The sequence below is a fragment of the Canis lupus genome, chromosome 21, assembly GCF_003254725.2.
Source record: "Canis lupus dingo isolate Sandy chromosome 21, ASM325472v2, whole genome shotgun sequence".
Taxonomy (NCBI): domain Eukaryota; kingdom Metazoa; phylum Chordata; class Mammalia; order Carnivora; family Canidae; genus Canis; species Canis lupus.
The window spans coordinates 33,946,850-33,972,334 of record NC_064263.1 but is presented as its reverse complement, the minus strand read 5'-3'; the positions used below and the strand labels follow the sequence as shown (position 1 = coordinate 33,972,334).

At 41.5% G+C, this 25,485-nt stretch overlaps 1 protein-coding gene and 1 pseudogene across 2 annotated transcripts in view; one reads left to right on the top strand and one right to left on the bottom strand.

The window, feature by feature from the left end:
* Window positions 1-1,024: 1,024 nt before the first annotated feature.
* SBF2 (SET binding factor 2) overlaps window positions 1,025-25,485 on the top strand; it is a 454,884-nt gene continuing 430,423 nt past the window's right edge. For both annotated transcript variants that reach the window (XM_025459459.3, XM_025459456.3), the window contains exon 1: window positions 1,025-1,244. In XM_025459459.3, coding sequence (XP_025315244.1) covers window positions 1,190-1,244 — 55 coding nt within the window. In that variant the 5' untranslated portion in view covers window positions 1,025-1,189. The remainder of the gene's footprint in view (window positions 1,245-25,485) is intronic.
* LOC125753221 (protein S100-A6-like) lies at window positions 12,741-18,059 on the bottom strand (annotated as a pseudogene).

Below are 25,485 nucleotides of genomic sequence, written 5' to 3'. Positions count from 1 at the left end.
TTAATGAGTAGCAATGGCAACCACGAAGATGATCACATTGGCAAATGATGGTGATCCCCAAAACTTCAGGCTACCACCTGTAACCTATCCTACTACTAAAACTTCCCCCAATACTAACAAATGACAAAACACGGGGTGTGTGTGTGTGTGTGTGTGTGTGTGTCTCAGCAGACAAATTCAAAATGATCAATGTGAGCTGAAAAAAATAAAGTGACCTAGATAATTCCCAGATTGGATGATGAGACCCACGAATTCATTTTATTTTTGTGCTTGTGTAGGGAAGTTGTAAGTCATCACCTGCTGTGGCTACAAGAGCCCCGGGACCGCTGCAAGGAGTGAAAACGTAGACGGGAGGGGCTCCCCTGGGAGACAGTCTCCTCCCTGCGTTGGTTCCGGCCAGTTTAGGAGGATCCCGGGGATGCCGCGTTCTTTGGTGGAATCCTGCCCCCCTTCCCCAGGCACTCCGGGGGAAGCCCAGGTCAACCGCCCCCGGCCCACCCAGCACTGAAGCCCAAGGCGCCTCAAGATTGCGCAAAAGCCTCTCCCTCCCCCGCGTGTTCGGTGGCATGTTCCTAAAATTCCCATCTGCACAACATAAACAGGAAACGTGCAGCAAAAGCCCTGGCAGTGCAAATTCCATGCTCCAGTCGAGGGCGGGGGAATCTTGTCTTTGAGAGGGGAGTAGAGGCGGGAGGGGGGGAGGGGAGGGGAAGAAGCAAACTTTCCAGGAGACCCCTCAACCATCCCCGTCTTTTCTTCCCAGATCCAGAAAGAAAGAATAAAGAAAGCGGAAGGAAGGGCTCCCCGCTTTGGAAAAAACAGGGGAGGGGGAGGTGGGGCACGAAGGGGCAGCCACGCGTCCTAGCGAGCCCCTCCCGCAGCGGCTGCGGTGGCGGGAACAGCCCCGGCCGCCCGCTCCCCGCGTCCAGCAGCCCCGCGCGCCTCGCGGCTGCGGGGTGGGCTCGCCGCCCGCCTCGGGCTCGCCAGTCCGCGCGGGTGGGGGCGGGGGAGGAGCGGGCGCTCCGCGCGGCGCAGGCGCACAGCGCGCCTCGGTTGTCAAACATGGCTGAAGGGCCCCCGCTGCCGCTGCTGCTGCTGCAGGGAAAATGCTGAGCCCTCCCGGGCACGGCGGGCGGCGGCGGCGAGGGCGGCTACGGGCACCCGCTTCCCGGGCGCGGCGGCGGCGGCCATGGCCCGGCTGGCCGACTACTTCATCGTAGTAGGCTACGACCACGAGAAGCCAGGTAAGGGTGTGGGGCGGGCGCCGCCCCCAGGCCTCCCCGCCCCCGCCTCCCCCCCACCGCCCCCCCGTCCTCCCCGGCCGCCGGCCAGTGGGCTCTGCGGGGCTGGGCGTCGCGGCCGGGAGGCGGGGAGGGCTGGGCCGGGCCGGGCGGCGGCGGAGCTGGCCGTCGGGGTCCGGCCTTCTCGGCTGGGCTGAGCCTCGCGGTGGGCGTGAGGGAGCGACACGAGGGGAGGGGGAGGGGAGGGGGACGGGGACGGGGAGGGGGAGGGGGAGGGGAGGAATCAACGTCGGCGGGGGCCGGGGGCGGCCCGGCCGGCGCAGCTGGGGGCGTGTCTGGGTGCCGCGACCCTCGCCCTGGAGGAGGCCGGTACCCGGGGCAGCGCCCGGAGGCCGGCGGGATTGGGCCGGGACTGCAGGGCTGGGGGGCGCGGGAGCCGACTGTGCTAAGTTCCTCAGGGATGAACTTGTGCCCTGCATCCTGAGTGAGCGACGAGGGACGCAGGCGCCTGTCCTCTCCTAAAAGGAAACGCGGCGACCGTCCGGTGCTACCTCACCCCTGCGTTGTTGGGGGTCTGCCTGGTCCCCCCTCCCCCCGCCCCCCCGCCGTGAACGCGTGGTACCGGGGAGGGGGACAGGATCCTTGTACTCTTAAACATTTCTAGGAAATGCTCCCTGTTCTTTCAGGACGGATAGGACAGTCGTTTCAGTGTCTGAACACTATCTTTTAAGTAAGGACAGTCAGCCGATCGCTGAAAGTCTTGTTGCACGTTAATGTGTGGATTAAAAAAAATTTTTTTTTGGATTAAAAAGGTTTTTTTTTTAAAGATTTATTTATTTATTTATTTATTTATTTATTTATTTATTTATTTATTTATTTATTTATTTATGATTTTCTTTATTTACTCATGAGAGAGAGGCAGAGACACAGGCAGAGGGAGAAGCAGGCTCCATGCAGGGAGCCCGATGCGGGACTCGATTCCCGTTCTCCAGGATCACGCCCTGGGCTGAAGGCAGGCGCTAAACCTCTGAGCCACCCGGGCTGCCCAAAAAGGCTCTTTTGGGTATAGGTGACACGCCGTGTTTAACGTGTGTTTTCATTATTTTAATTCATCACAGAACTTTATTCATAAGGAACAGCTTGTCGAATACATTGTATTTCAGTTTCGTCAAGGACTTCTGCAAATTAAGAAAATTCAGGGTTCGTGCACGTTTAATTTTGTACTTGCATTCCTTTATATGACTGTATAGCCGAGCATAATGTAATAAATTGAACTGGGAAAAAGCACAAATGTTTCAGGGTAATTCCCGTTGCACATTTTTTTTTTTTTAATTTTATTTATTTATTCATGAGAGACACACACACACAGAGACAGAGAGGCACAGACACACGCAGAGGGTGAAGCAGGCTCCATGCTGGGAGCCCGACGTGGGATCGACGTGGGACTCGATCCCGGGACTCCAGGATCACGCCCCAGGCCAAAGGCGGCGCTAAACCGCTGAGCCACCCGGGTTGCCGTGCTGGGTTGCACATTTGTAAGGAATTTTAGATAGCAGCAGATAGTTCCTTAATCTTTCAGAGGAGATGCTGAGATTTTGTTTTGCCGATGGTTACAGCCATTTGTAGTGTCAGGATGTCATTATTTTACCCACTGTTGCTCAACTGTCCCTTTCCCTTTCACTATGACTCTTCCAATAACTTCCTTTAGTGAGAACCTTTTATATATTTTAATCTTTCGTTACTCACAACCTGATTGAGGTATTGTTAAGAGAAGGGCTTGGGCTGTATTTAAAGTATCTTCTGGCTCCAACATTTTCCTTTTTCCTAGTAATTTTGCATAGTCTGGTGTCTCTTACCAAGATTAACAATATGAAGAAACACAGTTTATTTTTAATATTGTTTCATTTTTACCAACTTTCTTTTCTTTTCTTTTTATAAAAGATTTTATTGGGGGATCCCTGGGTGGCTCAGCGGTTTAGCGCCTGCCTTCGGCCCAGGGAGTGATCCTGGGGTCCTGGGATTGAGTCCCACATGAGCTCCCTGCATGGAGCCTGCTTCTCCCTCTGCCTGTGTCTCAGCCTCTCTCTCTCACTCTGTGTCTCTCATGAATAAATAAATAAAATCTTTATTTTATTTTATTTTTTTAATAACATCTTTACAAAATATAAATCTTATTTATCTATTCATGAGAGACACAGAGAGGGGCAGAGACATAGGCAGAGAGAGAAATAGGCTCCCTGAGAGGCTCGCCATGAGAGACTCCATCCCAGGACTCTGGGATCAGGACCTGAGCTGAAGGCAGATGCTCAACTACTGAGCCACCCAGGCGCCCCTTGGTTTTTTTTTTTTTTTTTCTTGAAACTGAAACAATCACAAACTTGCAGAAAACTTGCAAATGAAGTACAAAGAACTTTTTCTCCTGAACCATTTGAGAGGAAGATGCTGACCTGATGCCCTATTATCTCAGAATACTTTAGTATGCATTTTTTTTTTTTACAAACAAGGATATTCTCTTACTTAATCACAATACAATTATCAAAATCAGGAAATTTGTATTAATAACAGTACTCCGTCTAGTTTTCGACTGGTTCAGGCTTTGTTGATTGTTAATCAACATTAACCATTAATCTTACTGCTGGTAAAAGGACCCTATTCAGAATTACATGTTGCTTTGTTGCTTTTACTTGTCTTCTCTCTGTAGTCTTCTTCATTCTGGAACAATTCCTCCATCTTCTTTTGACTTTCATAACCTTGACACTTGGGAAGACTACAGGGTAGTTATTTTGTAGAATGCCCCTCAATTTGGGATTATCTGTACAGGTTATGTACTTGGGTGAAATATCACAAAAGTGATACAGCCTGTCAGTTGGTACACAATTTCAATTTATCTATTGGTGATTTTCATTTTGATTACTTGATATAAGCAATGCCTGCTAGTGTTCCTCGCTGTAAAGTTAGTATGTATCTGTAGATAAATAATTTTGTGTGGAGTGCTTTGAAACTATGATAATATCTTGTTCCTCATCTGACTAATGTATTCCTGTATTTCTATTTGTATGAATGTTTTTTTAGTGGATTATATTGTTACTATTTATTTTGATGTTTAGATTGTTCCTCTTTGGCTAATGAGAGCCCATTAGGCTGGCTTTTTTTTTTTTTTTAAAGATTTATTTATTTACTTATTCATGATAGACATAGAGAGAGAGAGAGGCAGAGGCACAGGAGGAGGGGGAAGCAGGCTCCACGCCGGGAGCCCGCCGCGGACCCGGGACTCGATCCCAGGACTCCAGGATCTCGCCCTGGGCCAAAGGCAGGCGCTAAACCGCTGAGCCACCCAGGGATCCCCATAGGCTGGCTTTTATGTCTTTTTGACACGCCTCCATCATTCTTTTAGCATGTCTTTACTTTTTAGCACAGATTTATTCTGTACTCTACCTGCCTTAGTCCTGCAGTTGGTTATTTCTCTGGACCCCTGCTTCCTTGGGAGGCTGGATCCTTTTGGTGGAGAATGACATTTTTTTTTTTAAAGATTTTATTTATTTATTCATGAGAGACACAGAGAGAGGCAGAGACATAGGCAGAGGGAGAAGCAGCCTCCGCTCAAGGAGCTCGATGTGGGACTCGATCTCGGGACGGCGGGATCATGACCTGAGCTGGAGGCAGATGCTCAACTGCTGAGCTACCTAGGCTTCCCGAATGACATTTTGAAGGTACAATCTCAGTGCTAGTATGTTTGTTGCTGTTGGGTTGTTAATTCTCCGAGACCCTTTTAATGGATGAAGTGGGGGAATACATAGATGTATGTGTACACACACACACAAACACACATCTGTATTTATTTATCTGTACATATTTAAAAGGATGAGTTTGTGTGAATATTAGTGTTAGTATCTCCGATTTCAGTACAACACTACAGTTCTTTTCATATTTGTAATACTCTCCTCTGATAGAAATCTGGCTTCCATTATCCTTAATATATTTACATATTTGTTCAATCTTCCTGTATTTAACCAAACTTTCATATTTGCTACCACCCCCTCCTTTCCTTGATGCCTTTTTTCCTTCTGTTACTTCTTCATTCTATCCCTCCCATGCCCCTGCCCCTTTCAGAATCTAACAGCACATACCAGGATGTCCCAATACAGAAAGGATACTTTCTTCAACTGCTCTGACTCTGACTCCCCATGTTAGCTTTCTTACTGTTTGTAGATATACTTCTCACCCCACTTAAGGCTCTGATGCTCCACATTGGGCCGCTTTATTTATTTATTTATTTATTTATTTATTTATTTACGATTTTAGTTATTCATGAAAGACGAGAGAGCGAGCCAGGCAGAGGCAGAGGTTTTATTTATTTATTTATTCATGAGAGACACACACACACACACACACACACAGAGGCAGAGACACAGGCAGAGGGAGAAGCAGGTTCCATGCAGGGAGCCTGATGTGGGACTCGATTCTGGGACCGCGGGATCATGCCCTGAGCCAAAGGCAGACGCTCAACCGCTGAGCCACTCAGGCGTCCCTGTACTGCTTTAATGTGAAGACATCCTCTTCATTCTGTTCACACCAGTGTGCCATGCCAGGTTGCCCCTCTGTGTTGACACCTTCCTTTCAGTGCTTGGGCTGAACATGTTTGAATTATCCTTCCCACATGGACTCCTTTCTTGGTTCACCTGGGCTCTTACAACTCCCACTCCACCCAAGGCTGACATGACTACGCACCATCCCACAGCAGGGGAAGGGAAGATTATTTTATTATTATTTATTATTTGTGGGGGGGGGGGCAAAGGGGTGAGGAAGAGATCGAATCCTAAGTAGATTCCATACCCAGTGTTTGAGCCCGATGGAGGGCTCCATCTCACAATGCTGAGATCATGATCTAAGCTGAAATAAGGGCTTCACCCTCTGCCTGTATCTCTGCCTCTCTCTCTGTGTCTCTCATGAATAAATGAATAAAATCTTAAAAAAAAAAAAATCAGATACCTAATTGACTAAGCCACACAGGTGACTTTTTATTTTTTTAATAACTCTACTCCACACATGAAGCTTGAACTCACAACTCCAAGATCAAGAGTTGTATGCTTTACTGACTAAAGCCAGTTAGGTATCCCAGGGAAGATTATTATTATTAATTATTATTATTCTTTAAAAGACTTTATTTATTTATTTATTTTTTTAAAATTTTTTTTATTTATTTATGATAGTCACACACACAGAGAGAGAGAGAGAGAGGCAGAGACACAGGCAGAGGGAGAAGCAGGCTCCATGCACCGGGAGCCTGACTTGGGATTCGATCCCGGGTCTCTAAGATCGCACCCCAGGCCAAAGGCAGGTGGTAAACCGCTGTGCTACCCAGGGATCCCTACTTACTTACTTACTTACTTACTTACTTATTTATTTATTTATTTATTTATTTTAATTTTTTTAAGATTTTATTTATTTATTCATGAGAGACACAGAGAGAGAGATGCAGAGACACAGGCAGAGAGAGAAGCAGACTCCACACAGGAAGCCCGATGTGGGACTCGATCCAGGGTCTCCAGGATCAGGCCCTGGGCTGAAGGTGGCGCTAAACCACTGAGCCACCGGGCTGCCCCGCTATTTATTTATTTTTATTCATTCATTCATTCATTCATTCATGTGGGGAGCCCGACGTGGGACTCGATCCCTGGTCCCCAAGATCACACTCTGGGCTGAAGGCGGTGCTAAACCGCTGAGCCACCCGGGGTGCCCAGAAGATTATTTTTTTAAGTAACAAAATCCAAAAGCTTTTATAAATCATACAATCTATATAGTAAAAATGTATGATTTTGTTATAACTTTTTTACTTGGGATAATTTTCTTTAGTCACATTTATTGGAGTATAATTTGTATGTAATAAATTTGCCTTCTTTTAAAAAATATTTTATTTTTTTTAGCCATTCTAGTGGATATGTAACGGTATCTCTTATGATTTTGATTTGTATCTTCTTGGTTACTAATGATATTAATGACCTTTTCATATACTTAACTGCACTTGAATATTTTTAATAAAGTCTCATCAAATTTTTGTTCTTTTCTATAAGATTGTTTAGCTTATTATTATTAAGGTGTTTTTAAAAAAAATTTCAAATACAGAGCTACTGGGGTGGCTCCATCAGTTAAGCATCTCACTCTTTAAAAAAAAAAAGATTTATTTATTTGAGAGAGAGAAAGAAAAAGCACACACAGGGGAAGGGGTAGAGGGAGAGGGAGAGGGGAAGCAGATGCCCCACCGAGTGGGCTTGATCCCATGACCCTGAGATCGTGTCCTGAGCGGGAACTAAGAGTTGGTCACTCAATTGATAGAGCTACCCAGGTACCCCAAGCATAGGACTCTTGATCTCAGCTCAGGTCTTTTTTTTTTTTTTTTTTTTTTTAAGATTTTATTTCTTATTCTCACGTGCGTGCACAGGCAAGAGAGAGAAGCAGAGAGAGAGAGAGAGAGAGAGAGAGAGAGAGAGAGAGAGAGAGAAGCAGAGAGGCGGAGATGCCGGCTCCATTCAGGGAGCCTGATGCTGGACTCAAACCCAGGAGAGAGAGAGAGAGAGAGAGAGAGAGAGAGAAGCAGAGAGGCGGAGATGCCGGCTCCATTCAGGGAGCCTGATGCTGGACTCAAACCCAGGACTCCAGGATCATGCCCTGGGCCAAAGGCAGGCTCAGCTCAGATCTTGATGTCAGGGTTGTGAGTACAAGCCCCATCTTGGGCTTCACACTTGAGTGTGATACATTTCAAATGCAAGTCTTTATTAGGTGGTTTGCAAATAATTCCTTTAAATCTGTGATTTTTCCTTTTCGTTTTCTTAACAGTATCTTTTGAAGAACACATGTTTTACTTTGGGATAATTTTTTAGATATTTGAATACTTTTATATCTTCAGTTGTAGCCTTTGAGTTAGTCCTTTTTATGTAAAGCCCTCTGTAAAAATTTGTTGGAAGAAAATCCACTGAATCTGTGTACTTTGAATTGTAAGTGAAGAATAAACCTAGTTGATTCTGTAAATTTTTATTATAAAGCTTTCTTTGAAAGTATGATTTTATTACCTAAATCTCTCTAAAAGCTAATCAGATTATGATAATATGATGCTGAATACCACAGTATTCCTGGAATTAATCAGTGTACTTTATATTTGTTCCTAAACTATCTTTTCAATTAGTAATACTTTTCAGTTGAATTTTTTTCATATATTTATGTTAAAATTGGATTGAAAGACAAAAATCCTTGTCTTTTGAAAAATTGCCTTTACAAACTGGAGAAAATAATCCATACTATTTGAATTGTATACAAAGAAGAGTGCTGGGCATATAGTAGTTGTTTAATAAAGATGTGTTGAAAGAATACACGATTGCTGAAAATATAAAAAGCAATAAGAAAGTGTGGTTATAAAAGAATATCGAGAAATTTTTATGGTGATAGAACTATTTTGTATCTTGACTAGGTGGTGGATACATGAACCTACATTTGTGATAAATTGCCTAGAAGTAAATAAACACACACACACATCTGAATAAATAGAGTTAAAATTGGGGGATTCTGAATAAGAAAGTAGATTGTAGGATGTCTGGGTGGCTCAGTGGTAAGTGTCTACGTTAGTCACAGGACATGATCCTGGGTCGGGGGTCGAGTCCCACATCAGGCTCCCTGTGAGGAGCCTGCTTCTCCCTCTGCCTATGTCTCTGCCTCTCTCTGTGTCCCTCATGAATAAGTAAATAAAATCTAAAAAAAAAAAAAAAAAGTAGATTGTATTAATATTGTATTAATCTTGGTGTTGATATTGTACTATGATTTTACAAGATGTTACCATTGGCAGAAACTAGGTAAAGAGAAATGGAATTATTTTTTACAATGATCTCAAAATAAAAAACTTAATTTAGAGAAGCTATAAGATAGGAGTGCCTGATTGGCTCTGTCAGTAGAATATGTGACTCTTGATATCAGGGTCATGAGTTCAAGCCCCACATTGGATGTGGAGCCTACTTAAAATAATAAATAAATAAGCTATGAGATAAAAAGATATTCATAGTATTCTTACTTTTTCCTTAATGTTTCCTTAATGACATAGGAAAAATTATTGTATAAAATTTCAGGAAAACATCATGAGCCTCAGTGGGTGAATTATTACATTTTATAGGTATATCAATTTAACTTTATCATTTAACTTTATTTTTGGATATTTAATGTGTTTCCAGTTTTTCTTTTAAGTTTTTTTTTTTTTTAATTTTTATTTATTTATGATAGTCACAGAGAGAGAGAGAGAGAGAGAGAGGTAGAGATATAGGCAGAGGGAGAAGCAGGCTCCATGCACTGGGAGCCCGACGTGGGATTCGATCCCGGGTCTCCAGGATCATGCCCTGGGCCAAAGGCAGGTGCTAAACTGCTGCGCCACCCAGGGATCCCATGTGTTTCCAGTTTTGTGTTCTTATAATAATACACTGTCATGCTGAGGAGAACATACCTGGAAAACCACTGATTTTTATGACAGTTTGATTTTGATAATTTGAAAGTTGCATATGACTATGCATACTATTTAGGAAATTAGAAATATCAATTGTTTTTAAGAGATGAGGTTATTTAGCGAATTCTTTTTTTTAATATTAAAATATTTTAAAGATTTTATTTATTTATTTGAGAGAGAGAGAGAGGATCACACCCTGAGCCAAAGGCAGATGCTCAGGCACTGAGTCACCCAGGTGTCCCTTTTTAAAGATTTTATTTATTTATTTGAGAGAGAGTGAGAGAGAGAGAGAACAAGCAAGCAAGCAAGCAAGCAAGCCTGTGAGAGTGAGCATGAGCAGAAGAGAGGGAGGGGAAGAGGAAAAAGGAGAAGCAGGTTCCCCGCTGATCAGGGCTCCTTCCTGGGACTCTAGGATCATGACCTGAGTTGAAGGCGGATACTTAACCCCTTAACTGACTGAGCCACCCAGCCTGCCAACTATTTTCATTTTTCTTTTTGTTTTTACTTTCTTCTACTTTTACTGAGATTTGTCCAAGAAAAATTGATAATGACTACATGGGTTAAATCCCTTCTATGACTTTACTTTTATCTTTTTTTTTTTTTTTTAATTCATGAGAGACACAGGGAGAGAGGCAGAGACATAGGAGACATAGGCAGAGGGAGAAGCAGGCTCCATGCAGGAAACCTGATGTGGGACTCGATCCCAGGGCCCTGGAATCATGCCCTGAGCCAAAGGCAGATGCTCAATTGCTGAGCCACCCAGGCATCCCTTTTACTTTTTTTTACTTGAATATCTTTTTTAATTTTTATTTTATTTTATTTATTTATTTATTTATTTATTTATTTATTTATTTATTTATTTATTTTTTAAAATTGCATTTATTTATTCCCAAGAGACACAGAGAGAGAGAGAGAGAGAGAGAGAGAGAGAGAGGCAGAGGGAGAAGCAGGCTCCAGGCGAGGAGCCTGATGCGGGACTCGATCCCAGGACCCAGGATCCCGCCCTGGGCCAAAGGCAGGCGCTCAACCACTGAGCCACCCAGGCGCCCCGATTTTTTTATTTTTTTTAAGTTGGCTCCACAGCCAATGTGGAGCTTGAACTCATGACCTTGAGGTCAAGTGTCGCATGCTCTACTGACTGAACCAGCCTAGGTAGCCCTCTTTTTGTTTTTTTGCTGTCTATTAATACATTTAGAGTTTAATCCATTTATCTAGATAGTATTTAACCTTTAGTCAAGTATCTTAATCACTTGAAATTCTTGTATTCTTTCGTTTGAACCCGTGTAAGTATATTAGAGAAAGATTTGCAGTACTTAGGTATTTGTTGAGGCAGTATGAGTGAAATAAGCTAAGAGGTAAACCTAATGGACATTACCTGAAATATAGTTTGAGACATTATAAAAATTGATAATTCATGGGCAGCCCTGGTGGTGTAGCGGTTTAGTGCTGCCTGCTGCCGGGGGTGTGATCCTGGAGACCCGGATCGAGTCCCACATTGGGCTCCCTGCGTGGAGCCTGCTTCTCCCTCCACCTGTGTCTCTGCCTCTCTCTCTTTCTTTCTTTCTTTCTTTCTTTCTTTCTTTCTTTCTTTCTTTCTTTCTTTCTTTCTTTCTTCTTTCTCTTTCTTTCTTTCTTTCTCTCTCTCTCTCTCTCTCTGTCTCTATGAATAAATAAATAGAATCTTAAAAAAATAAAAATTGACAATTCATTATTATTATTATTATTATTTAAAGATTTATTAATTCATGAGAGACAGAGGCAGAGACATAGACAAAGGAAGAAGCAGGCTCCCTGTGGGGAGTCCGCTACGGGACTTGATCCCAGGACCCCGGGATCATACCTGGAGCTGACAGCAGATGCTCAACCACTGAGTCATTCAGGTGCCCTGATAATTCATTATTATTGAACCATTGTAATTCATACTCAGCCTGGGTTCCTTCTCTTTTCCCATTCTGTATTGAAGTACAGTAGTTGAGATTTTTTGGTTGCTGTTTATTGCTAGCTGTCAAGAACCATTTGGGATTCGTTGATTTGACAAGTATTTATTGCTTTTCAGGCATCATGCTAAGTGCTAGAACAAAAACAAATGAATAAATGTAAGATGCTGTCCCTACCTTAGCCATTAATGGAGACAATCTTGAATCTTTTTTTTTTTTTTTAAGATTTATTTATTTATTTATTCATAGAGACACAGAGAGAGAGAGAGGCAGAGACACAGGCAGAAGGAGAAGCAGGCTCCATGCAGAGAGCCTGACGTGGGACTCGATCCCGGGTCCCCAGGATCACGCCCTGGGCTGCAGGCGGCGTGCTAAACCGCTGCGCCAACAGGGCTGCCCTGGAGACAATCTTGAAATAAATAATGATAAATGAAGAAGATGGATTCACTTTACTGTGAAAGAAAGTGAAAACTTCTTATGAGAGGTGATGTTTAAGCCAAGTTATTTAAGATGAATAAGCACTGCCATGTGGAAAAAAGGGTAAAGGAGATTAAAGACAGATAGAAGAACATGTAAATATGTGAATGGTTCCAGGAATGGCAAAAAATATACTGTAGATGAGAATTGAAGTGAATTTTGCTAGAGTGGGTTCAGATAAGATTATGAAAAGTTATGTATATCAGATAAGATTATGAAAAGTTATGTATATCAGGCTATGGAATTTAGCCTTAACTCTGTAGACAGTGGGATCTATTAAAAAATGGGGGTCTTCGGCACCTGGGTGGCTCATTTGGTGAAGTGTCTGCCTTTGGCTCAGGTCGTGATTTTGGGGTTCTGGGATCATGATCTCGGGGTCCTGGGATTGAGTTCCGTGTTGGGCTCCCTTGTTCAGTGGGGAACTTGCTTTTCCCTCTGCCTCTGCCCCTCCCCCTACTTGCGCGTGTACACATTCTCTGTCAAATACATAAAATCATAAAAAAAAGAAAAAAGAAAAAAAATGGGGGGGGGTCTTGAAAAGCAAGAAACAACATAGAAGTGTGACCCAAATGGCAATGGACTGGAGGGAGAAAGACCAAGGTGAGCAAACTCAGGAGCTTTTACAGTGAGAATGGAAAGTGTGGAATCTAGAGAAATTTAAAAGCTCAAATTAGCAAATTTAATAATGAAATGGGATAAAGGAGGGATAAGGAGGAAGAGTTGTTGAGGGTAACAAAGTTTCTTCCCTAGTTAATTGAGTATTGATTCTATGAATGTAAATAGGGAATTCAGAAGAACAAATAAGTTTGGATGTAGGAAATAAATGCTGAGCTTAGTTTTGGATATGGAGATTAAAGGTGCTTGCCTATAATCAAGGTAGAGATGTCATTTAGGTGTCTAGATGTATGGGTCAGGAGATAAGAGAAGTGAAAATTAGAGATTTAATTTGACAATTACCAATATCCAACTGATTGTTAGATATAAAGAAAAAAATGAGATTGTTGAGGAAGTGTATATAGAATGAAAAGGAGGGGCCTAAGAATTGAGCCCAGGGAAAATTCAATATTTAAGGGGTAGGTAGAGCAGTAATAGCCAGGAGTGGTCAGAGGTATTGCAAGAGAACCAAGATAATGTGATATCATGGAAACCTTGCATGTAGAGAATTTTGAGGAGGAGGAAATGATGAATGTCAAAAACTCTGAAGATGTCATGTATAATGAGGACTAACAATAGTGTCTTAGTCTATTTGGGTTGCTGTAACAAATTACCATAAACTGAGTGGCTTAAACAACAAACATTTATTTCTCTCAGTTCTGGAGGTTGTGAAGTCCACGATCAAGGCCCAAGCTGATTCAGATCTTGTGAGGGCTGGCTTCCTGGCTTATAGAGAATGGTCTTTCCATCATGTCCTCACATGGTGGAAGGGGCAAGGAAGTCTCTGGGGCCTGTTTTATAAGGGCATTAATCTCATTCAGAATCCTTACTATGTAGTCACCTCCAAATACCTTCACTTTGGCTCTACCTCCAAATGCTAGCACATTGAGGATTAGATTTCTTTTTTTTTTTTTTTTTTTTTTTTTGAGGATTAGATTTCAATATATGAATTTTGAGGGACACAAACAGTCTATGGCAAATAGGCTCATGGACTTGATAATAAGGATAGTGACTTTAGAACATTATCGTAGAGTTGTGGGAGGCCAAAGCCAGTTTGATAAATGCATGTCCTAGGTCATATGCTGTATATGCCTCACAGAGTCCTATTTATTTTATTTCTTTTTAGAAGCTCACTATGACCTGACTCCCCTGGCTTCTGAGAAGTGGAAAGAGGAGTCAGAGGTGATGTCAAAAATTCCAAACATGAAAGTCTGGGATACTTGTGATAGAAAATATTTTACTCTTAACATTTATTTGTCTTTGTGGTCTTGTAAGATGATGGGGTTTTATTTACTTTAATAGCCATCCAAATGGACACTTCAGAAAGAGGGACAGATAGGGGCTGGGCACTAAGATTTGAGAGTCATTAGAATAGAGCTATCACACTGAATACCACCAGAAAGTTGGTATAGAGTGGAAGTATAGAGGACCAAGGACTGAGTTTTGGGAAATTTATTGCTAGAAGAGTAGAAAATAAAAGAAGGCATAGAAGAAGGGTTGGAGAGTTTAGGAGAGATATTTAGTTTTCCTCAGGACCTATTCTCCTAGAGGGTAATAGAACCACTGGTTTTTCATTAGTTATGTGGCCATGTAGAAGAGGGACTATTTTCGAGTTTTGTTTCTTTCCTGTTTTTTTTCTTCTCACTTTCAATTCTCTTTCTTTTTTTAAAAATATTTTATTTATTCATGAGAGACACACACAGACACACAGAGGGGCTGAGACACCGGCAGAGGGAGAAGCAGGCTCCATGCAGGGAGCCTGATGCAGGATTCAATCCCAGGACTCCAGGATCACGCCCTGGGCCGAAGGCAGGTGCTAAATCACTGAGCCACCTAGGGATCCCGACATCTTTTATTTATACCTGTTTTCCACCCACGATTTCAGCATTGACAAAACTTTGATGTTACCTAGAAACATGGTCATAACATTCATGTACAACTCAAAGTGTAGCTAAAAACAAGCGTCACATTTTCTATTATTTCTAAAAGAAAAATAAGTTCTGTAGAACATGTGTTCATATTTGTTTTTAATTAATGCTTTGTCATCTTTTCTGTTTGATTTTAATCTGAGCAAATAATGATACCATTTTTATTACTCAGTAAGCATGAATGTTAGTTGAAGTAGTTTTTAAAAAACAGTAGTTTAAGTTCCCAAACATCTAAAGCTGGACTGATTTAATTTGTACAGTTAAACTGAAATAATGTTTTCTTTTTATAATATATTTTTTTAAATTTTTTACTTATTTATGATAGTCACAGAGAGAGAGAGAGAGAGAGAGGCAGAGACACAGGCAGAGGGAGAAGCAGGCTCCACGCACCGGGAGCCCGACATGGGATTCGATCCCGGGTCTCCAGGATCGCGCCCTGGGCCAAAGGCAGGCGCTAAACCGCTGCGCCACCCAGGGATCCCTGAAATAATGTTTTCTAAAAGCTATCCTGTCACTTCTTTTTTTTTTTTTTTTTAAGATATTTTATTTATTTATTAATGAGAGACAGAGAGAGAGAGAGAGAGTCAGAGACATAGGCAGAGGGAGAAGCAGGCTCCCTCCCTTTTTTTTAAACAATAAGATATTTTGTACAATTACCCACTGCTGGATTTGACTTAGGTGGGGCAGAGAGTATCTCTGCCTTCCTGATATATTTCAGCCCCTGAAGTTATTGTAGATTAACATAATGGCCCCCAGGAAGGTGATATATTCTTGAAACTTCACCGCTTGATCCTTGTTCTGGTCCAGGTCCCCCATCACCTTTGCAATGTCAGCATCCTGCAGCTTCAGGCCAGTGGGGAATTCTTTCTGGGTCAGCTCCTTCAGCTCCTTCTTGGTCAGGATGTTCTTGTCACCTTCCCTGCCTGAGTTCTTGTGGGTGGTAGATGGCCACAAGGAGGCCAATGGCCTGATCCAGGGGGCAAGCCATGGCTGGGTGCTGGGGTCAACAGGCAGCTATGAGAATGTTGTCGAGGGAGCGTTAAGGATCTCCTGTCACTTTCTTTTTACTCCCTTGTGTGATGAGTCTGTTTTTTTTTTTTTTTTTTTTTTTTTTTACTAATGATTAAACAGTAATTAGTTACCAAAGCATCTGGTTAAAAAAAATCCAATCAAAACAGCAAAACTGGTCTCTCCTGTAGACCAGTTGTCTCCTGGTCACATGTTATGTGAGGCTCACTAGGGATTGTTTATTTTTTAAAATATTTTATTTATTTATTTGACACACACATACACACACACACACACACACATACACAGAGTATGCACACAAACAAGGGGAGCGGCAGACAGAGGGAGAGGGAGAAGCAGATTTCCCACTGAGCAGAGAGCCCCACATGGGGCTTGATCCCAGGACTCTGGGATCATGACCTGAGCTGAATGCAAATGCTTAACCGACTGACCTAAGCACCCTGGGATTGTTTATTTTTATTGGGCAATTTTAGAGAAATGGTGTGATGAAATCACCATTTTGCCAAGAGTTATTTGTGTTTGTCGATCATGAGGTTTGAAGCTATTGAAGAAATTATTTGAAGATTTAAGGAAATTTTGTGAGTAGCTAATGGCACATAAGTAACCCTCAGCTATGGTGAACTACTTGGTATTCTCTTTAAAGAATCAATATGGTTTCTTTGACTTTGCAATTGCTACTCTTGTTATCTGTCTGATTTTAGCCATCCTACTGGGTGTGAAGTGGTATACTATTGATATTTTTAAAATAAATATTTATTTGAGAGAGAGAGTGTGCGAGAGAGCACATGAGCCAGGGAAGGGGCAGAGAAGCAGACTCCTCACTGAGCAGGGAGCCTGACTTGGAACTGGATCCTAGGACTCTCGGATCATGACCTGATCCAAAGGCAGTCGCTTAACTGACTGAGCCACCCAGGAGCCCTGTTTTTTTTTTTTAATATTTTATTTATTTATTCATGATAGAGAGAGAGAGAGAGGCAGAGACACAGGCAGAGGGAGAAGCAGGCTCCATGCCAGGAGCCCGACGTGGGACTCGATCCCGGGACTCCAGGATCGCGCCCTGGGCCAAAGGCGGGTGCCAAACCGCTGAGCCACCCAGGGATCTCCTATTTTTGTTTTTTTTTTTAATAAAGATTTTATTTATTTATTTGAGAGATAGAGTAAGAGAATGTGAAGTGGTATACTACTGACATTTTAACGGATGGTTTTCTTGAGATTTTTGTGTGCATTTATAAGTATCATTTTTTCCAGCGTGATTTCTTTTTTTTTCATTATTATTATCATTTTTTTAAAGATTCTTATTTATTTATTCATGAGAGACACACAGAGAGAGAGGCAGAGACACAGGCAGAGGGAGAAGCAGGCTCCATGCAGGGAGCCTGATGTGGGACTCGATCCTTGGACTCCAGGATCATGCCCTGGGCCGAAGGCAGTGCTAAACCACTGAGCCACCTGGGCTGCCCTTTTTTTTCTTTTCCTTTTTTTTTTTTAAGATTTTATTTATTTATTCATGAGAGACACACAGAGAGAGAGAGGCTGAGACACAGGCAGAGGGAGAAGCAGGCTTCATGCAAGGAGCATGATGTGGGACTTGATCCTGGGTCCCCAGGATCACACCCTGGGCTGCAGGCGGCACTAAACCCCTGTGCCACCGGGGCTGCCCCCCCTTTTTTTTTCTTTTTTAAATTGAAGTATAATTGATATACAATATCCCATTAGTGTCTGATACATCATACTGATTTGATGTTTTCATATACTATAAAATGATTTCCACTGAAAGTCTAGTTACCATCTGTCACCATACAAATGTTACTATTAATATAAATATTATATTTTTCCCTATGCCATATATTATAATTTTTATTTTACTTATTATAAAACAAATTATAAATCTATTCATTTATGAATTATGCAGTCTGTGTGGGTTGTTTTTGTTTGTTTGTTTTTGTTTTTTGTTTTTTGTAAGTAGGCTCCACTTCCAGTGTGGAACCCAATGTGAGACCTGAACTCATGATGCTAAGATAAAGAGTCTGACACTTGACAAACTGACAGGTGCCCCTGCTGTATTTTTATTTTCTTTTATTTCTTAAGGAGTTTATTTATTTATTCATGAGAGAGAGAGAGAGAGGCAGAGACACAGGCAGAGCGAGAAACAGGCTCCATGCAGGGAGCGCGATGTGGGACGTGATCCCAAGTCTCCAGGATCACCCTCCAGGCCGAAGGCGACGTTAAATTGGTGAGCCACCGGGGCTGCCCAATGAATTAATTCTTTTATTCTTTAATTTTTTAATTTTTTAATTTATGATAGTCACACACACATAGAGAGAGAGAGAGAGAGAGAGGGGCAGAGACATAGGCAGAGGGAGAAGCAGGCTCCATGCACCGGGAGCCTGACGTGGGACTCGATCCCGGGTCTCCAGGATTGCCCCCTGGGCCAAAGGCAGGCGCCAAACCACTGCGCCACCCAGGGATCCCTAATTCTTGTAAATTATTTAAAAATTGTCTGGCACACCACATGAAAAAATGCTCAATATCACTTGACATCATGGAAATACAGATCAGGGGGATCCCTGGGTGGCTCAGCGGTTTAGCACCTGCCTTTGGCCCAGGGTGTGATCCTGGAGTCCCGGGGTCGAGTTCCACCTCGGGTTCCCTGCATGGAGCCTGTTTCTCCCTCTGCCTGTGTCTCTGCCTCTCTCTCTCTTTGTCTCTCATGAATAAATAAATAAAATCTTAAAAAAAAAAAAAGGAAATACAGATCAAAACCATAGTGAGATAGCACCTCACACCAGTCAGATTGGCTAAAATTAACAAGTCAGGAAACAACAGATGTTAGCAAAGATGTGGAGGAAGGGGAACCTTCTTACACTGTTGGTGGGAATGCAAACTGGTATGACCACTCTAGAAGAAAATATGGAGGTTCCTCAAAAAGTTGAAAATAGAACTACCCTAGGGCCCAGCAACTGTACTACCAGGTATTTATCCAAAGGATACAAATAGTGATTTGAAGGAGCACCTGCACCCCTGTTTATAGCAGCGATGTCTGCATTAGCCAGACTATGGAAAGAGCCTAGATGTCCATCAACAGATGAATGGATTAAGACGTGGTATATATACCAGAGGAATATTGCTCAGCCATCAAAAAAATGAAATCTTATAATTTGCAATGAGATGGGTGGAACTAGAGGGTATTAGAGAAACCCTAATAGATGGATGGTACTAGAGGGTAGCCAGAGAAAGACAATATGGTTTTACTCAAATGTGGAATTTAAGAAACAGAACAGATGAACATAGGGGAAGGGAGGGAAAAATAAAATAAGATAAAATCAGAGAGAGACAAACATAAGAGATTCTTTTTTTTTTTTTATTTTAATTTTTATTTATTTATGATAGTCACAGAGAGAGAGAGAGGCAGAGACACAGGCAGAGGGAGAAGCAGGCTCCATGCACCGGGAGCCCGACGTGGGATTCGATCCTGGGTCTCCAGGATCGCGCCCTAGGCCAAAGGCAGGCGCCAAACCACTGCGCCACCCAGGGATCCCTAAGAGATTCTTTTTTAAAAAATTTCTTTTAAAAGACTTTATTTATTCATGAGAGACACACAGAGAGAGGCAGAGACATAGAGGGAGAAGCAGGCTCCCTGCAGGGACCCTGATGTGGGACTCCATCTCCAGACCCCGGGATCACTACCTGAGCCAAAGGCAGATGCTTAGCCACTGAGCCACCCAGGTGTCCCCATAAGAGACTCTTAAGTATCAGAAACAAACTGAAGGTCGCTGGAGGGGAGGAGGGTAGGGGGTTGGGGTAACTGAGTGACAGGCATTAAGGAGGGCACTTGAATTTTTTTTTTTTTTTTAGCACTGAGTATTATATGCAACTGATGAATCATTAAATTCTACCTTTGAAACTAATAATATACCATATGCTAATTGATATTAAATAAAATTTTAAAATTTGGCACATAATAATAGTGTAAGTTTTTTTTTTTTTTTAATAGTGTAAGTTTTAATTTCTAGAAGTGGAATTGCTGGATCAAAGGATATGTATTTCTGTATGGACATATGTTAATTTTTTGTTCAACATTCTTTCCTTTGGGAAGCAGCCTTCTCTTTCCTGTAGTCCCAGGGAAAATGCTAGTACTAGTTACTCCCACCCTCTATCTTAAACTGGGCTAATTAGAGCCATCCCTGAATCTTTTCTTCTGGAAGGAACAAGATACTCTCTTTCTACAAGGATGACTAAGGTGGGATACTTTGACTTAGCTGGGGCTGCCAATGTTCATTTTCCTACTGTGTTGAGAGTCTGGCTGAATATTGAATGGAGTCAAAGATAGCCAAAACATGAAGAGAGAGAGAGAGAGACAGAGCTTTGGAAACAGCATTTAAACTTTTGGTTCCAGCCATTCTTGAAAGCCAAAAGAACATTAAAAAAACAACAACCTCAAAACAGTTTTTTTTTTTTTAAAGATTTTATTTATTTATTCATGAGAGACACACACAGAGAGAGGCAGAGACACAGGCAGAGGAAGAAGCAGGCTCCATGCAGGGAGCCCGATGTGGGACTCAATCCTGGGTTTCCAGCATCAGGCCCTGGGCTGAAGGCAGCACTAAACTACTGAGCCACCCGGGCTGCCCCCAAAAACAGTTTTGAGGTGCATTGCTCAATTCTCTTCCAGAAAGATTGTGTTAATTTATACTCCCATTTCCTTCAGGAGGATTTTAATTAGAAAAAAATCACTTAATAAGATTTATGGTTTAAGCAGCAACATAGTAAACTGCATAACTTCATGAAGGTGAAAATGCTAAGGACCTGGAGCAGGGATGTTAAATATTATACCTAATTCAGATTCTGTCTCTGAATGTTATAGATTGCAACTTGTCTTTGGCCTTTATCATATCGTAAACATATTTAAAATCAGTAATTTGGGCAGCCTGTGTGGCTCAGCGGTTTAGCCGTTTTCAGCCCAGGAAGGGGGACCCAGGATGGAGTCCCACATCAGGCTCCCTGCATGGAGCCTGCTTCTCCCTCTGCATGTGTCTCTGTTCCTCTCTCTCTCTCTCTCTCTCTCTCTGTGTCTCATGAATAAATAAATAAAATCTTAAAAAAAATAAAGTCAGTAATTTGAATTCTGAAAATTACCAGGTCTTGTCTTTTGTATTTGATTTATTTAGACTGAAGAGTTTTTGAGGGCATGGTCTAAATAAATCCCAATAGTCTATGAATAGACAGGTCTTTGAAACTGGAAAAAAATCCTTTCAGCAGAGATCCTTTTATTATTTTAGCAGACAACTTTACCTAAAGGGGTGAATAATTATTTACTTGGTACTTACCAAGTAGATGGATTTGTAGAGCTTTCTTTTTAATGATTTCCCTAATAGATTGAGTTAGGAGAAAGAATTTGTATCTTCCTTGGAAAGGCCCATCTTCCATTGATGAGACCATTCTGTAGATGACTTCTTTTTCTTTGATATGCTGTAGTTTTTTGTATATTTTATTAATTTACAAAATTAGCACCATGATTTGAAGAAAACAGTTAATTTGTTTGGGAACTTGACATCTCAATATGTTTTCTCCTTCAACCCAATATTCTATTGTTATACTTTATTTAAGATATAGACTTAAAAACTTGAAGATTCTTATTTAAAGAAAATAACATTTTGGGTCAGTTTTTAAGTGAAAAAAATCTGTTTCTACTTAATGACATTTGCTTGTAGGTAAAAATATGTGCTTTGTTTTTTCCAATTTAAACTAAGTCTAGCTACATTTAGAGAAAGAAATCAAGTGTCAGAACAAGCTTGGAAAATAATAGTATGAAAATTAATTTGCAATGGAAAGTAGCAGTTGGGACTGGAGTGAATTTTACAAATGCTTTATATAATTGTCCCACGCAGTTGTATGGAATTTGAAAAGAATGTTACTTGTTTTTCTTTTGAGACAGATGTTTTACCAAATAATTTTAGTCTGAGTAAACCAAGATTCACACAGGATTAGATTAATAAAACTCATTTTTTTTTAAAGGATGAAAGAATTGAGAGGGAACAACAATAAAGATTGATTTAAGATGGTGTAAAACTAAAGGCTTTTAAAAACACAACTGTATTACCCTTCTGCCTCTCCCAAATTTTCTTTGACTGCTATTGTTCAGATTGTGTGTTTGAGAAATATGGTTGTAGAAGCATGAAGGATATTTGAAAACACTATAGCATTTGATAAAGTTACCACAATATGTTTCAGGATATTATATGATAACATTCTTTGGCCTTTTATAATTGTTTAGAAGATGGGATGCATAGTTTCCATTAGTATGGCTGCCATTTATCAAATACCATATGCCAAACTTTATTTTTCATTAATTTCTCTCAACAACTACATAAGGTAGGTGAAGTTACTGAGACTTGGAGACATTAAGTAATTTGCTTAGGGTTATATAGCTGGAACTGGTGGCATCAGTCTCTGAATCCTGCTTTTAGTTTTGTTTTGTAAGTTCAAGGCTCATGTTCTTACACTGTGCACAATCCTCTGTTGAAATTGGGGAATCCTCAGGTAAATATACTATTCTTTGTTTATTCAAGAAATGTTGGGGATCCCTGGGTGGCGCAGCGGTTTGGCGCCTGCCTTTGGCCCGGGGCACGATCCTGGAGACCCGGGATCGAATCCCACGTCGGGCTCCCAGTGCATGGAGCCTGCTTCTCCCTCTGCCTGTGTCTCTGCCTCTCTCTCTCTCTCTCTCTGTGACTATCATAAATAAATAAAAGTTAAAAAAAATTAAAAAAAAAAAAAAAAAAGAAATGTTTATTGGCTATTATATGCTGGGCATCATTCTACAAAAAAAAAAACAAGCCAGATACTGAAGGTTCCCTTTTACAGGTTCTATTAATAGGAATAGGGAAAGCTAGACTCTTCTCCTTTAGAGAAAGATTAGCAACCTTTCATAAATGAAGTGCCAAATGGCTTCTGTTAAGCCATTCAGTCAAGTGTCTATTGAGTGGTCGGGTTGAGGGAGTAGATACTGGCTTTGTTCTTAAGGAATTTATAATTTTGTTAAGCATGATCAGTTTCACTAGCAGAGGAATGGAAAATTCATTTAAAAGGCTGACATCTGGGGTACTGTGTGGCTCAGTTGGTTAAGCATCTGCCTTAGGCTCTCAGGTCATTATCCCAGAGTGTTGTTCCCCCTCACCCATTGAGCCGCATGTCCGGCTCCCTGCTCAGAGAGGAGCCTGCTTCTCCCCCTTCCTCAGTCCCTCCCCCGCTTCCTCCTCTCTTTCTCTCTCTCTCTCTCTCTCTCTCTCTCTCTCTCTCGAGCATGCGCACTCTCTCAAGTAAATAAAATCTTTAAAATAAAAGGCTCACATCTACTAAACTTATAATCTACTAAACTTATAATCATCAAGAGGTTTTGGACAGCCACAGACATCAAGGGGATACTAGCAAGAGTATGTAGGTAGGGAGTAGGAGGTGGAACTGCCTGTAGAAAAAAAATCCACCTAAATGTCTTACAGGAATTGGAAATTCAGCATCGGCAAGTAAACATCCCTGGCTCTTCCAAACCTTTTCTTCTTGGTCATTCACCCAAATCAAAAACTTGCCACACTTTTCCTTTTCCCCTTCATTTTCACTTTAAAGTATTTTATTTTTCTCCTTAATTTTTTCTCATATTCTTCTTTTTCTGTCTGTTCCTACAGTCACTGCCATAGTTCAGGTCCTTTTCTATTATTATAGAGAGCACTCTATTTGGATAGAGGTTTGGCTGTGTAGAGATCTAACATAAAGGTCTACAACAGTATAGAAATTTATTTTTCTTTCACATAAAAGTCTAAGTATAGACAGTTTTGGGTTTGTATAGGCTGCTTCCAGCTTTATGTTTAACATCTTAACCCTATCACATCTGTGTGCCAAGTAAGAGGATGGAGGAAGTGGGGAAGAGGGATAACTCCTTCCCTTTAGATCCACATCACCTCCTTTGGCTGAAAGTTACCAGAAGGGATACTGAGAAATGTGATCCATATCCCTACTTAAAATTCAGGCTTCTATCACCACCACCACCAGCGCTATTATCATCATTATAGCTATTAAGAGACATCTAGCGGGATCCCTGGGTGGCGCAGTGGTTTGGCGCCTGCCTTTGGCCCAGGGCGCGATCCTGGAGACCCAGGATTGAATCCCACATCGGGCTCCCAGTGCATGGAGCCTGCTTCTCCCTCTGCCTATGTCTCTGCCTCTCTCTCTCTTTCTCTCTCTGTGACTATCATAAATAAAAAAAATTAAAAAAAAAAAGACATCTAGCAATCTGCTTTAGGAACCTCCTTATCCCTCTCTTTTCAGTTAAATTCTTCTCTGGCTAATTCCATACTGTTACCAGAGTAATATTTTTATTTTATTTTATTTATTTTTTGGTGCAAAAATGTGCTTTTATTATAGCATGGGGATAGGACTCATGGGCAAAAATTGCTGCATTGTGAATATGAGGAACTATTGATTATATACTTTTAAGCTGGGGGTGGGGTAGAGATAAAGGAAGTTTCTAAAGGGATTTTCATGTTAAAGAAGACTTACAGGATCCTGGAAGTATGACCAGAGTAATTTTTTTTTTCTTCAATAAAATGGTAATATCACTCTGTTTAATCTTTTAGTAGTTTGGCTTCAAATACTGAGGATGCCTCATGGTATTTGAAGAGTGTAATTGGCAGAGGAAATCTGAAATCTACATTACCTGTATCCTGCAGTCATAGTGTCCTGCATGACAGGGATACTCCTTCCCTATCAATAATGATTGGTGTTTCCTAGTCTATTAAGGCCTCAGTTCTATGTCCTTGACTGAGATATCTCTAGTTGACCAAATTGTGTCTTCTCCTGTTTTGTACTTTTGCAGTGAGGATATACATGAGGTAGTATAACTGGTTGGTTGGTCATAACTGAGAATAAATTCTTTTTTTTTTTTTAAGATTTTATTTATTTATTCATGATAGTCACACACAGAGAGACAGAGAGGCAGAGACACAGGCAGAGGGAGAAGCAGGCTCCATGTAGGGAGCCCGACACGGGATTCGATCCCAGGTCTCCAGGATTGCGCCCCCCTGGCCAAAGGCAGGTGCCAAACCGCTGCGCCACCCAGGGATCCCTGAGAATAAATTCTTGGCTCAGACAACCTAAGTTTGAATTTCTTTTCTTTTTTTTTTTTAATATTTAATTTATTTGTTCATGAGAGACACAGACTTGAGAGAGAGAGAGAGAGACACAGGCAGAGGGAGAAGCAGGCTCCATGCAGGGTGCCCAATGTGGGGCCCTCTCCTGGGACTCCAGGATCACTCAGTTTAGGGCCTGCCTGGACCGAAGGCAGGCACTAAACCACTGAGCCACCCAGGGATCCCCTGAGTTTGAATTTCTTAACCACCTACTAGAGTGTGACTCACTTACTTATTAAGCTGAATTTATTCTCTGTAGACCTGAGATAATAGTAACAGTAGTCCCTGCTTTCTAAGATTGTTGAGGGTTAGATGAGCTCGTAAGTAGGGTCTTTGGAAAACTACTCAAAAATGGCATTTATTATTTTTATATATGTATGTGTTCTTTATGTATATACATAATACTTGGGCATGTTTCATAAAATTTCTGCTGTATATGGTTTTTTATTGAGTTCCCTGGGTGTTTTCACATTAACTAGCCAGAGGTACAGACATTTTAGCATATTTAAAATATAGGTACTTTTTGTGCTGATTATCTTGCTGACTTTTGTACTTGGC